At 36.4% G+C, this 14,036-nt stretch overlaps 2 protein-coding genes across 3 annotated transcripts; one reads left to right on the forward strand and one right to left on the reverse strand.

The window, feature by feature from the left end:
- The first annotated feature begins 1,162 nt into the window (after positions 1–1,162).
- Positions 1,163–7,195, forward strand: LOC109853680 (serine/arginine-rich splicing factor 2). 2 transcript variants are annotated; one of them, XR_002250138.1, is made up of 5 exons: positions 1,163–1,497; positions 1,978–2,118; positions 2,235–2,432; positions 2,957–3,056; positions 5,886–7,195. XR_002250138.1 is itself a non-coding variant. In XM_020426017.1 (4 exons), exons 1-4 carry the CDS (start codon positions 1,316–1,318, stop codon positions 2,961–2,963), a joined length of 528 nt encoding a protein of 175 aa, XP_020281606.1. In that variant the 5' UTR covers positions 1,163–1,315; the 3' UTR covers positions 2,964–4,783. The 2 variants fall into 2 exon arrangements, 1 of the variants encoding a protein (XP_020281606.1); XM_020426017.1 differs by lacking the exon at positions 5,886–7,195 and having other exon boundaries at positions 2,957–4,783.
- A 120-nt stretch (positions 7,196–7,315) lies between these two features.
- Positions 7,316–11,760, reverse strand: LOC109853678 (lysophospholipid acyltransferase 7). Its single transcript, XM_020426015.1, has 6 exons — positions 11,012–11,760; positions 9,192–9,463; positions 8,952–9,103; positions 8,581–8,789; positions 7,783–8,104; positions 7,316–7,687 (listed from the first exon to the last, which is right to left on the reverse strand). Exons 1-6 carry the CDS (start codon positions 11,221–11,223, stop codon positions 7,463–7,465), a joined length of 1,392 nt encoding a protein of 463 aa, XP_020281604.1. The 5' UTR covers positions 11,224–11,760; the 3' UTR covers positions 7,316–7,462.
- Positions 11,761–14,036: the final 2,276 nt, after the last annotated feature.

A 14,036-nucleotide genomic window follows, 5' to 3' on the forward strand; every position in this document is an offset into this window, starting at 1 on the left:
GTTGTACGAAAAGTTGCAATGGTTTTTCTTATCCTTTTCTGTTTTCCTTTCTCATCTTCTCATCGCGAGATCGGTCATTTTAAATTTCAAAAAAAATCAAATTCACGCTCTCGAATATACTCACACACTTAAAGAAAGTGACCATTTAAACTTGTGCACATAGCACAGAATAAAACCGCACTCTGTGGACATAGCGCACCGACATGTCGCTCGTGGACTGACTGCGTAGTTCCAATGTGTACCACCTGTGGACATGCGGTAGTTTACGGGACGGAAAAGTGATTACACATTCTCTTATAGATCTGGTCGTTCTCAGGCTTCTTTCTGATTTAATCATAGACATATAAGAAATAGACTGCGCGTCCCGTATCTTTTCTGTGCAGAAAGAATGGTCAAACTTCGGACGAGGATAGATGCTTTCACCCGAGTCTCTATCCTTGTTTAGTGACGCGGTGATTGGCGGACAAGAAAAGTAGTAGGAATGAGAAATAGCGTAGTGGGGCAATAGAGGAGCATCGAGCGATGAAGGGGCGACAGTAGGCGATTGACAACATAGACATTCTATGGAGTTGTCTTCCGAGTGGGGAGTCCCCACTCCAGGTGCTGAAAGACAGAGACAGAGACTCGGGTGAAAGCATCTGTCTCACTCCGAAGTTTGACTCACTTCCCCTCTCACACGCGCAGTCTATTTCTTATACATCTATGGATTTAATGCTATCTACATAAAGCCTGTTCTACAGTGATCGCAAACGCAAACGCAAGGAACAGGTCTCGTAGAATTGACTAATCGTATTGATCAAATCAGCCAATTGACCAACGTGATTGATCAATTCTACGAGATCTATTTCTTGCGTTTGCGCTTGCGATCAATGTAGAACGGGCTTTATGTAAGTTTATGTTTGTATTTTTCTGCCTCTCTATCGCGTGACGTCACGCTGTGGCACTTTCCATGACAACGCTGTTTACAGGTTTGTTCTTTTTACCTGAACTGGCTGCACTAGTTCAGAGTTTCATCTCTTTCACTTCACATTGGAAGAAGAAAAATAAACTCTGAACTAACATAGCCAAATCAGGTAAAAAGAACAGACCTTACATGTCATAACTTTCCTGTCCCCTTTTTTGCTTCGCTCACGCGTCACTTCCGCTGCCGCTTACCACGCCATCCGGAACGTTCGTCATTCGCCATTTTCTCGTCGTCGTTTGTGGGTGAACGTGCGTTTGGACTCGGGCAGCCGGCTATCGGCTCTTTGATTCTAGGTGAATTTGCGCGAACCGGTGCAAAAATTTGACTGATTTGTGACATTAATAACTCAAGATGAGTTACGGTAGACCGCCGCCCCGTATTGATGGGATGGTCTCTCTGAAAGTCGACAATCTCACGTACAGGACAACGCCAGAAGATCTGAGGCGCGTGTTTGAGAGGTGCGGCGAGGTCGGCGACATTTACATTCCTCGTGACCGCTTCACGCGCGAGAGCCGCGGCTTCGCGTTCGTCAGGTAGGCATCTTGCGTCCCGTTTCCCACGACCGAAAACTTCTCCCGCTGACTCAGCGGATGTAAACGTTCAATGGCTATTCCCGACCCTCTGGGAAAGTTTGAATGCGTGGACGCCAACGTTAATAGTGACGTCATGAACATGCTAATTCGCGCCGCATTGTTTTTCTGTGCGCACACATTTCTTATTATGTGGACGAAGTTATATGTGAAACATAAAAAAAAATAAGTTTCTCAAAAAGTCGGTCGAAATTTTTTGTTAATAGCGTTACTCCAGTTTCACATATGGCAGTTTCATATTTTTTGTGCTCAAGAATTGTAGGTTTTTTTTTTATAAACACTTATTATATAAATATATGTGTGAGTATACAAATATTATGAATAGATCACTTCAAAATTATTAAAAGTTGTAAAATGGCTGTTATGTGTGCAAAAAAATTGAAAAATTAGTTGCATATTATAACGTGTATAGAATCTTTTTAGATTTTATGATAAGCGCGATGCTGAAGATGCATTGGACGCCATGGACGGAAGACTGTTAGATGGAAGGGAGCTCAGAGTTCAAATGGCTCGATATGGACGTCCGACTTCTCCTCATCGTAGTCGCGGAAGTCGTCGTCGAAGGTTAATATTTATTTTAATCTGAAAGATATCGTTAATTAACAAAAATACTATTGATCTTTTGTCGCATATGGTATAGTTTTAATTTGTATATAAAAAGTATGAAAAAACATTTGTAGATCACGAAGTAGAAGTAGGGATCGCCGGCGTTCTCGATCTCGCTCACGCAGTAGATCTCGTAGTCGTGACAGAGATCGAAGACGTTCGTACAGTCGAAGTCGCAGTCGCTCCCGTTCGGATAGCAAAAGTTCCCGTGGCAAGTCACGCTCACGCAGCAAGTCTCAAGATAGGCAAAAAGACAGTCGTTCTAAATCCAGGTAAGAATTTTTCATTGCAAGAATAAATCGTCAGGATTTCCAGAGACAGTGTTGAACTCTTGCTGGTCTATTCTGTAACTTTGTTACGCATGCGTAACGCAAACATAAAACGTATGTTATGAATCTTTGCGCAGACAAAACGTGTGACAAATTTTAACTGCGCGAATATAACGAACATTTCTTTAATAGTTACAGAATAGAGCTGGATTTTACTACCCTTAATTTTATTGTAAACATTGTTTTTAGGTATGAATCCTGTAAACTCTGAACATCTATGTCTAACAATGTTACAATTTCTGATTAAAACGACGCAAAATTTCTGTAAAAATTCATTGCGCTTTATTATTCAACATTTTATATTAAAGAAACATTTATTTTGATAAATTTGTTTTTTATTTTTTTTTTTTTTTGAAGACTCACTAAATAGGTAATAAGATATCATTTTTAATTATTTCTCGAACATCAATGTCCTGGATTTATAGTAGTAGAATTCTAATTCGATCGTTTCTCGCACGTGTGTTCAGGGACTGAGGTGATGGAGAAGAAAGAAAATTGAAGATCAAGAATGAATACGCGTGCGTCAATCGAGAGGCGAATAATCTGTGTTGAGATCGAAAATAAAAGGTATTTCATCACCTTCTATAGCAACACTGTCGCACGCTTCTTCACGTTCTTCTATCATTTAAATACCATTACATATATACAAATATTATATGCATACGTATATTTGAATTATTATTATATATATACATATATGTATCTCTCTTCGACTCCGAGTTGCGATTCGTTTCTCTAACACTTTTTTCCTACGTGCTTCTTCATTCGTGCTATAATTATTTTTGTTGTACAACAGTTCATCATTACTCTTGTTTTACAATGATTTATTAGAATTCTATTCGCGTCATCTAATTGTAGATCATACTTTGAATAATTTATCAAGGAATTAAGTCAAACAATGAAATTTATGACATAAGATTTGTGTATTGTGTTTTACAAGAGACCATACAACATGTAATGTTTATTGTTTTTCATGAGTAAAGATTGATGTAAAATATACGTGAAGAACAACTCTTTTGATATTTGTGGAAAGATTAATTTTTATTTCACAACAGTCGGTAAACTGTTCCAAATTGTTTAGCGCGGAAGATTATACTATCTTTTGTCAAAACAAAGTTTATACAAAACCACGGCTTTCTCTTGCATGAGAAGGAAAGCATTACCGTCGGTTTTCAAACTTATTTCTTATTTTGTACACGTGTATACACAGTTTGAAACTTGATTAATTGGGCAATCATTTTCGAACAAGTTAAAAGATTGTAAATATTTCCAACTGTTTGGAAAGGTATTCTCAAAGATTATTCCAACACATCTCTAAGATACTTCGAAACATACGACTTCATGTTTGTTCTTGAGATCGAAGTATTTTATCTTAAAGTCAATTGTTCGATTGCTTGTGTTCAAAACTTTAAAAACTATTTCAAAAACAATAAAGAACTGCACTCTCGTTAGAAAACAAACGAACTCGTGGAAGACACTAGTATGTATATTAATTTACTTCTTTGATAGATCAAGAAATTTTGTCACATTTGATTTTGACAGAAGTTCGCTAGCTTTGTTAGGCTTTAATTTGGTATTTTTTTTGCTGTTTGCTGGCTCAGCAAATAGAGTCTAAAAAAAAAAAAAGAGAGAGAAAAAATGAATCGAAGTTACTTCACACACATGAAAATATATTTCTAGAAATAAGGTTTGCGTTTCTTGATAGGTAATAGCTCATGTAAATCCGCACATGATAGACTCATTTGTAATAAAGCGCAGTGAACTGCTAACGAACGGAACCATCTTATATATCCCTTGTTTTTCCTTCGTGGAGTTTTATACATGTAACGTTTGTATCTAAGTTTTTCATGGCAGTATAACTTTTTTATGATCGAAGCTATTATTTTTAGGAAATAATAAAGCGCAAATAATATTATCGCACAAGAGAGATAGAATTTATTAGAATATAAAGTCTTCTTAGACAATTAATGAAATAGCTGTTACTGCTTTATTCAGCTTTTTTAGCCTGAAGAATAACTTCTTATTGATTTTGCACAGCGGTATTAAGTTAATAAAAGAAAAACATTTAAACAATGATGAGAGGTAAGGGAGGTTGTTCTCGAGTTCGTTGTGGTGAATCTAAAAATTCAAATATATGTCAGGCAAATACGAACTAATTGCCGGATGCAATAAGTTACTAAAATCTCAATGACTCTTTAAAACAACGTCAAAATATGTTACCAATAAATTACAAAATTATGAACATCAGAGTTAACAAAAAAAAAAAAAAAAAACGACAAAAACGTAAATATGTATAGACGTCTATACATATGTGTTTGATGTTTATAATTCGTTGCACATATCAGAGACAGATATCTTTGAATTTAATGACTTTATGATATGGAAACTCTGAAGAGTTTCAGTTGGGTTTATTTTCTTACGTAAGTTATGCCAATTTGTTTTTTATTTTCGTTTTTTTTTTAATTTATTGATATATGTTTTGACGTTGTATCGTGATTCAGCTATTCACATTTGAATAAAGCAATGTAAATTAGTTTCCATTTGCAAAGAATTCCGTTCGCAATCAAGTTCTGATAGTATGTTTGATACGTAGTTTTTAAATCATTGAGATTTCAGTAAAATTTAACATCCAACAATCAGTTCGCATTTGTCTATTTGTCTATTTACGATTATACAATTTACAGTTGAGGCAAAAACCTGATACAATTACTTTTTTTACTCGGTACGTCATATGTAACATTCATAATGCAAAACAGTGTGGATAAGCGAAAAATATAATTTTAAATCTACCAAAAATTTTGACATTTTATACTCTCAGCAAAACGTTATTATATACATACATATATATATCGTATATGTTATTTACACATGTGACAATGTGAGAACATAAGTATTTGCTGGCAATTAGCTGGCTCTTGAAATTGTTGCATCTTTTAGATATCTACGAGGCAGAAGCTTGTAAATCCTTGGATTCAGGGATGATTCGCTGCGAGGTATTGAATTAGTTTTTCGCGAAGGGCTCGTAAATCGCGTGTATTTTATAAAATTTTCAGAGTCAAAATGTGTGTGAAATCGATATCTTTGACGTGAGAAACGTGTATTAAAAACTTTTACGTGATGCAATCACTCACGCAAGTACAGAAAAGATATTCGCGTTAAAAATGCATATAAAACGTCGGTCGACGGTGGAATCGTCGCCTGTTGCATCAAAATCTAGAAGATATCGGTTTTCAATTGGACATTTTGACTGTGATTATCCTTCATATTCCTATTTATTCCCACTTGTATATCCTCACAGCCTTGTAAGAAGTAAATAAAAAAAAACTACTCTCTCTCACACACGGATGCGACACATATGTTCTTTGATAACTAAGTTGTGATTTTATGGTGCCACAGGCGGTGGAAAGGAGTGGCGTGGGCGTGTAGCAGATGATAGCTGCGAGTAAGCAGAACTAAGCCAGTAGCAGGGGGCTGTAAGCAGTTTGCCGTAGCGAGAAAGAAAGAGAGAGAGAGCGGTGTTGGTGGTGCGGTTGATGCGGTGCAATGCGGTCTGTTCCGGTCCGACGCGGTGCGCTCCGAAGGTCTGGTGATCCCGTGTTTCGTTCAAGGCAGGTTTGCGAGTGAGAGGGAGAGCGAGAGCGAGAGCGAGAGAGAGAGGAGAGAGAGAGAGAGAGAGAAAGAGAAAGAGAGAAAGAAAGAGTAAGAAAGATCAGGGCAAAAGAGTGAGAAAGGGAGAGAGGGGAAAAAGGTAATTGAATGGTAAATGATAGGAAGAGGGAGTAGATCTGCCAGTTCATCCGCAAGTTACGAAAACCATCGCGAACATCCGCTGCTGGCTTCCTCGAACGTCGTCCGGTCGTGTGATTGGCGCAGTGTTCGGGTTCTGTCATGACGTGACACAGACCATCACCAGACCTCGCGAAAAAGAGAAGCGGCTGAATTCATAGAACGTCATGTTCATCGATCCGATCATCGGTAAACGGAGTCACGTGACACGGTAAACTATCAGTAGATCACAACATACGTAAAACACATACACACCTTGTATTTCGGAGAGTGGCAGCTCTAAAACAAGTATAGTCTATTCTCAAACAGGGAAAACACTTCATTCGATCTAGTCTAACACACATTTTTGACAGAACTTCGATTCGCGCGATATTGCTCTTTCCTCATCGCAAGGTCTTTTTTATACTAATTTTTTTTTTTTTTTTTTTATTTGTTTTTTTTAAGTATGAGTCAATTTATTTGTTACTTAAAACTATTGTCAAACATCTTATCAAAATTGACACTAAAAATTGTCGCGAATATTAAGTTTTTAACTTGATCTTTTGATACTTCGCTCGTTTTGCTTAAACATAGAGCTGCCTTCAATCGCGCTTATCCCGTTTTATATTTATCGAAGTTGTTTACAGAAAATGCTTTATTTAGATAGTGAATTAAATTTGGAAAAAAGATGCATATCGAAACGATTTTTATACATTTTACATTATTTCTCAATCATCCTGGATAATCGACGTACATCGCGGCCGGTTCTACGAGGCCGTTTATCGTCTTCGGCGCCAAACACCAAAGCCAAAGAAAAAGCCAGAAGACACATAATTTCTTGGAAAAACAAATTTCCCGCCAGTGTTTCTTCTAGATCTTTTTTGCAGATGTACATGAGTGTTGGTCGTCAGCTTGTAAACAGGTTACAAGCGAATAAAATGTAAGTATTTGTAATGTTAAGATATTTTAGCAGTTTCGTAAAATATCATCGTATATATAAATAACAAATGACGTACAGTGGTGGATTATGGAGATGTGCAAGGATCAAATAAACTTTGATATCAAGTAGAGAAATAGACTTTTTATTGTTATTCTTCTTGATTCTTACTGACATGCTCGTACATCGGTTTTGTTTTGTTTTGTTTACATTCTTACATAAACAAACTGTTTTTGTTTTTCCCCAGTAAAAAAGACCCTCTGTAAATATTTTAGTTACTTTTCTTAGACTCTTCCTTGTTACGTCCTTTCAGGAAAACAATCCTCGATATCCGTAAAATCAGATATATCAAAAGTCCTAAAATATGTCCGGCAAAATATATACTCTTGTAGAAATGTATTACTTCTTGGAAGCGCAGTAATAGGAACGGCATGCCGAGATACGCCATACATGTGAGTTTTGCCCACCATAAGAACACACTCCAAGCTTTCCTACCCTGTGTTTGATCACGAAAAAAAAAAACCGATGTAATTGTGGTTTATATGTGTCGTCGCGTGTGTATACACAATTTAGAAATGACAAACAACTCACGATTCCATTCTCCTTGCATCGATTGTAAAACTTCATGCTCGTATCTTCAATGGGTAGATAAAGTGGAATTTGACAAATGCAAAAGTAATAGCCCGCAGCATAACCATGCCACAGAGCAGAAAGAGCCATCGTGGCTATAGTTCGGAAACTTTTATAAGGAAATCTCTTATATATACAGATAGCCATCCAATATTGAACGCATGTATTCCACATTTTCATTGTGTGCCTAACGAATGGAGAAACCTCCACTCCCCAGATATTCATGTTGTGTACCGTTTCAAAATCTTGAATTTCTTTTTTTGCTGTTTCATGGTCGGCTGATCTAAAAACAAAATTACATTTATAAGTCGTTTCATTTTTTTTCTAATAATTATGCATATTAAAATCAATTATTTACATATCAAGAGAGTAACATATCAACAATAAATAATGTGATTATATTTGACATTTGATGCTCTTGCGGTGTATTATAAAAATTTCCGAAGATGGTTATTTTGTCATTTTTTGATATCGCCGTTTCGTGGACATTTAAATTCACTTCACTAGAATTTTATATTCAGAGAACTTACCGTATCGGTACTACTCCGAATCCTGTGAAATATCAAAAACGTCGATGAAAAAAATGACAATAACACGAACTCAAACTCGAAAATCATTTTCAGGAATGTGATTGTGTATAATTAAATCTAATCAAAACAATTTAATAAGATATATAAAGAAGCGGCTTGCCAAATATCATCTTAGAGAACGATACGATTACATATAAAAGTGAATATGACAAACAAAATCTGATCTTACAGTTTTTCTACTATTTTGTAATCGCGTGGGCCCAAACCAGGTGTGGGCTGGCTGCAAATCGGATAAGCTCCTAGTCCTGACATTTGACACACGCATTCAGCCAGAGCCATGCCGCTGTGCATTCTCATTCGAAAGACTGCGAAAGCGGGATACATGTAGAAAAATCTATACAGGAAACAATGCTCTTCGAACTCTACTGTTTGGGTGTACTAAAAACGAGAATAGTTTTGTCAGCATTAACATACGTAAGATCATTTTTCAGTTTTGTTTTTGGTTTTTTCATTAGATCCAAAGTTCATTTCTATAAAAATAATGTATGAAAAAACTTCTATATACTCATGCTCTTTGAATTGTGACTTAACAAGACTTACATCACTTGGAAAATAATGATTCAATGTCAGAAATAGAACAATAAATGCCGCGACTTGCTTCAACTTGTAATAGGTGAGTGGCCACGGATCGGCGTACTTGAAAAATGGCCTGTGCAAGGAGTCCCAGTACGTTCTGTAACGATAATATGGACCTGCAAACATTGAATATGTCGAAAATGCTGTGTGACACTACTCTCGCGTTCTGTGTTATCTTCAAAATTTCGTTAATTCACATCTCACCTGTCAGAACGCCCATGTAACCGAAACTGTAATGTATCACGTCCATGAAACTGATGTTTTTGAGCGCATCGGAATTATCGCTATGCTTGTCGTCGTCCGAAGCCGTGGCCGCCAGATTAATTTCGTACGCCAGTCCTGGTAACTTCAGCGTGAGGATCATCATGACGAGATTCGTGTGAGTCGGTGGAGTCGATAATCCGAAATTGTCACCCAGCCGGAAGATTACCAGTAAGTAGAAAAATGAGAAGAACAGGCTTGCCAGATGACATTTTCTGCAAAATAAAAGTTCGAGTCTGTCCTCAATACACAAATGATTACGCGCGGTTACACAGTGTTCCGGATTTAGAAGCACTTGGATAATTTTGGTTGTTGTCTGTTCTTATTATTTGTTTTTTTTTTTTTTTTTTTATGTTCTATTAGATTTACGATATAGTAACGCCGCGATCTTACTCGATACAAATAAATTTTTTTTTTGATAAAAAGACTGATATATATTATCGATATCTCCTGATAAAGTTCAACATGATTTTATTTTCACACATTTTTTTTACATTTAACAATTTTATACATTTTTATAATAAGTAATTTACCGCAGACATATATATTGCTCACGTGATTTTTTCTCATTCTAGATTACTGTTTGCTGCTTGAACTATACATGTGCTAATTGTTACATTTTAATTTTAGACGCCTCGCCGATCAACACAACTTTTTTCGCGTACTTCAAAAATTTTTAGCGTGTAATTTTCTTAACGCATCGATGTTTCTCGTTTGTTCTCGGAATATTCAACGCGAAACAGTCAATGTGCTTATTATGCACATCGAAAACTCTGCACTTTAATACTAATGACTCGGTAGTTTTTTTTTATCATTCGTATCATTCTCAATAACTCGTGGAAAAATGCTCTAAGTAAAAACGCGCAAGAAACTCGTGTTTTTTTAATTAAAATTAGCTGTTGTCATCAAGTCTCAATTTGTTGAGTGCGATAATTTATCCTCTTTATTTTCGATATAGCGTTTGAATAGTGTTATATAAACCGATATTGCACTTTCTAGTTTGTGGTTTTAATTCAATAACACACGTACGCGGAATTGAATATTCACGATAACTTGTTCGAATTTATCATTATTGTCTTGCGCGAGCGTATGAGAAACACAAATAATCACGTACACATATATACGCATCAAAGCCTTAATTGACCCGATTAACAGTATTCTCGCTACTTCGAGACGTTTGCTTCTTCGATTTATTAATTTAGAAGAGCTTTCGCAAGATCAATCAATTTTAAAAGTCTCGTCAATCGGTGTCAACATTTAAACGTGGGCGGGTGTTTAAAAGAATTAGCTCTAATTAGTCTTTAATCAATCATTTTTTAATTGATCGAGCAATGTGAAACGAGTTCAACAATTTTTAAATCGATTTCTTTTTTGTTTTTCTTTTTTTTTTAAGAAGAGAATAACGTTAAACTCACTGGTTGCTTTTTACACTGTGTGCGACAAAATATAATATGTCTACATATATACATACATAATATATTCAGAGTCGGATCGATGTGCGTGACTCTCGTTAAATTAAGAGTCGCAGTCGGTCTTGAATTCGAATCCGGATTATAACATTGGAATTTTTTTTTTCGAATTGATCTGCCTTTTTGGAAACCAAAACCCGAACTGTACAACCCGAGGTATCTGTCGCATGTGCATTTGTCAAAAAAAAACATCATATCACGTAAGATTTTTACGTAGGTAATCAGTGAGGAATGCGCTTGTTGACCTTGAGTCACAATTAAAAAAATCGAAACAATTTTAATACATGATCGTACTTCCACGACAGGCTGGTTATGAGAACGGCATTGACGACGACTGTGATAATAGGGTGAAAAACCGCCACTCCAGAAACACAAGTCACTAATACGAAGCCGAGAAGCGTCGCGGCCCATTGTTTCGTGTGTACATCTTGTATTTTACGGTAATAAGGACCGACCGCTACCGACAACAGCAGCAGCAGTGCGTACACTACATCGTTCCAGAACATAGTTATTTGCGAATAAGCGGGAAGACAATGTGCAACTGATGCGCCCGACAGTCCAACGCATGTTCGACCCCGACTTCGAGCCGACGAGGCTGCTGTGTGTGATTTAATCGCGAATTTTCACGTACGCGCTCCAACGACCACTTGGTGCGCTAGCATCGTTTTTGTTGAACGAATAAAGTTCATCGTTTCTGTAATAATTTAAATTTTTGAGAAAGAGAGACTAAATGAATGAATGTTAGCTTTAAAATGCGCTCCGAATTAACATCATGCGGATTACGCAAAAAAGTAAAAAATTACACTCAAAACTATATGAAATTTATATAGTTACATAATGACTCATACCCACATAACGTTCATTAGACGTCTAATGGACGTTCATGTAACGTCTAATGAATATTTAATAGTTGACGTGTGGACTACCTCTTACGTTTACTGAGCCGTACCTACATCAAACATCTAATCTTCTAATGGAAGTTTGTATAGAATGTTGTGTAGTTAATACTTAAAAAAAACTCTGTTAACAAAAACTAGGAATAACAAAACTAATAAACATCAATACAAAATAATAAAGCAAAGTTTGAAAATACATAATAAAGATACAATGAAAAAAGAAACAAGGAAAATCAGTTTCTTCAGTTTGAAAAATAGAAAAGAGAAAAATAAATATAAAATGCATTGTTCTAACCGTTGTATGTGTACTGAAATTTGAAAACAAAAATAAGCGACGCGAATACGAAGAAACTGACATTTGATTTGTTTGGTTTGCTTATCTTTCGGGCGCTTTCCAGATACGTACACAGGCGAAACTGTGTAAAACAGTATCCATTAGTGTGAGAAAGAGCGTATCAGTGTCTTACTTACACTAAGGCTGCTTTCCTTTTGGGAGACACAGTCGAGACAAGAGTCATTCTGTCTTTGTTTCTCACCGAATACTGAACAAAGACAGTATGACTTTTGTGTCGACTGTGTCTCCTAAAAGGAAAGCAGCCTAAGTAGTCGACACTGTGTTACACAGTGTGTCGCCTGTGTACGTAGCTGCAAAGCACCCTTTATATTCAATATGCTTATCTCTGTAATTGACGTGACGCTCGCGAAGAAAAGATAATAGAATTTTTTTGATAAGATTGAGAACTAACAGTTTCCTTTATACTCCTAAAGATATGCGTTTGTTTTGCATTTTGGCGATGTAACAATGTGTAATGTATCGTGTTCATGTTGTGTTTTGATTGACGTCCAATCACGCGTCCAGTGATAAATCGCCACTTCTAACAGATAAAAAAAGCTTTTATCTCGACGGAGCGATTACATTGTCTGCGTTCCGATATTCACTGCCAGTACTGAAAATCTATACTTCACGTCACATGTACTATAGATTTCCAGACTGGCAGTGAATATCGGAACGCAGCTATTGTAGGTTGCATCTCTCGATATTGCCAGAATTAAAACTCTATACTTCACGTCACGTGCTATAGATTTCCAGTACTGGCAACTGAACATCGCAACCATAGTTTATAATAAATTTATCTCCATGATATATCCCAAAATTGGTTTTTTTTTATTGATTCTCAGAGGAATTTATTCAGAGGATAGCTATCGAGAGGTATGAAGAAATCGGCCGTCAGTGGACCTAATTGAATTAGTTCATACGCCATTCTAGGAACTTATAGGCTGCTTTCCTTTTAGAAGACACAGTCGACACAAGAGTCATTCTGTCTTTGGCTGCTTTCCTTTTAGAAGACACAGTCGACACAAGTCGGCACAAAAGTCATTCTGTCTTTGTTCGGTATTCAGTGAGAAACAGAGACAGAATGACTCCTGTGTCGACTGTGTCTCCTAAAAGGAAAGCAGCCTTTGTCTCTCACTGAATACTGAACGAAGATAGAATGACTTTTGTGTCGACTGTGTCTCCTAAAAAGAAAGCAGCCATAGATAACATTAGACTTGAAGCATTAGACTATTGCAGGGAAACCTCTCTCGTATAGGGGAAGAGTAAGAGTCTCCGCACAAAGTAACTACTGATCTCTATACATAACTGGATATGGCATACAGGCCGTTTTCCTTTTAGGAGACACAGTCGACACAAGTCGACACAAAAGTCATTCTGTCTTCGTTCAGTATTCAGTGAGAAACAAAGACAGAATGACTCTTGTGTCGACTTGTGTCGACTGTGTCTCCTAAAAGGAAAACGGCCACAGTAGACTCCTACAGCTCAGAGACTAGCTGCGTTCTGTTTCTCGCATATGCGCGCATTTGTCTATACTATACGTTACGTGTACTATAGATAAATGCGCGCATATGCATGAAACGGAACGCACTTACTGTCACCAATAAAACACCAGAAGTTATGACAGTTGTGGGCTAATGGGTGCGCGTTCAGACAACTCATCGGTTGAGAGATCATCACTTATGATAGGACTATTCTTCAAAATCTGCTGCGGTTCCAAAAATATGATCCAATCAGAAGTAATTATCTCTCAACCGTTGTGCAACTGTTGAGTTGTCTGAACGCACCCAATGTTTACACTTACCAGCAGGAAAATAAATTTTAATTACTAAAAATCACTTTTGATCTTATTAATGTTATTAGTTATTAATTTTTTAATGTTATTTTTATAATACTTATTTTAATATAAAAATTAAAATTGTTTAATTTTATAATATAATATAGAGCAATGAATAGGGTAACTGTCCCTATTAGTGTGCCTGTCCCGATTAGTGTGCCTTTATATTTAAATAAATATTACAGAAAAACAAGTGAAAATAAATAAGTAGAGTATTTTTTTATTTATAGTTATGATATCAATGGATTTTTT

This window comes from Pseudomyrmex gracilis, unplaced genomic scaffold, assembly GCF_002006095.1.
Source record: "Pseudomyrmex gracilis isolate BER0280 unplaced genomic scaffold, ASM200609v1 scaffold_53, whole genome shotgun sequence".
NCBI classification, from domain to species: Eukaryota; Metazoa; Arthropoda; class Insecta; order Hymenoptera; family Formicidae; genus Pseudomyrmex; species Pseudomyrmex gracilis.

What these genes read in the sequence shown, in the direction of transcription:
- LOC109853680 (XM_020426017.1), top strand. Translation starts at nt 1,316, where the DNA reads ATGAGTTACGGTAGACCGCCGCCCCGTATTGATGGGATGGTCTCTCTG. An exon ending in CGCGGCTTCGCGTTCGTCAG is followed by an intron (nt 1,498 to 1,977) that starts GTAGGCATCTTG and finishes GAATCTTTTTAG; the next exon opens with ATTTTATGATAAGCGCGATG. An exon ending in CGCGGAAGTCGTCGTCGAAG is followed by an intron (nt 2,119 to 2,234) that starts GTTAATATTTAT and finishes AAACATTTGTAG; the next exon opens with ATCACGAAGTAGAAGTAGGG.
- LOC109853678 (XM_020426015.1), bottom strand. Translation starts at nt 11,223, where the DNA reads ATGTTCTGGAACGATGTAGTGTACGCACTGCTGCTGCTGTTGTCGGTA. An exon ending in ATAACCAGCCTGTCGTGGAA is followed by an intron (nt 9,464 to 11,011) that starts GTACGATCATGT and finishes TTTATTTTGCAG; the next exon opens with AAAATGTCATCTGGCAAGCC. An exon ending in TTACATGGGCGTTCTGACAG is followed by an intron (nt 9,104 to 9,191) that starts GTGAGATGTGAA and finishes CAATGTTTGCAG; the next exon opens with GTCCATATTATCGTTACAGA.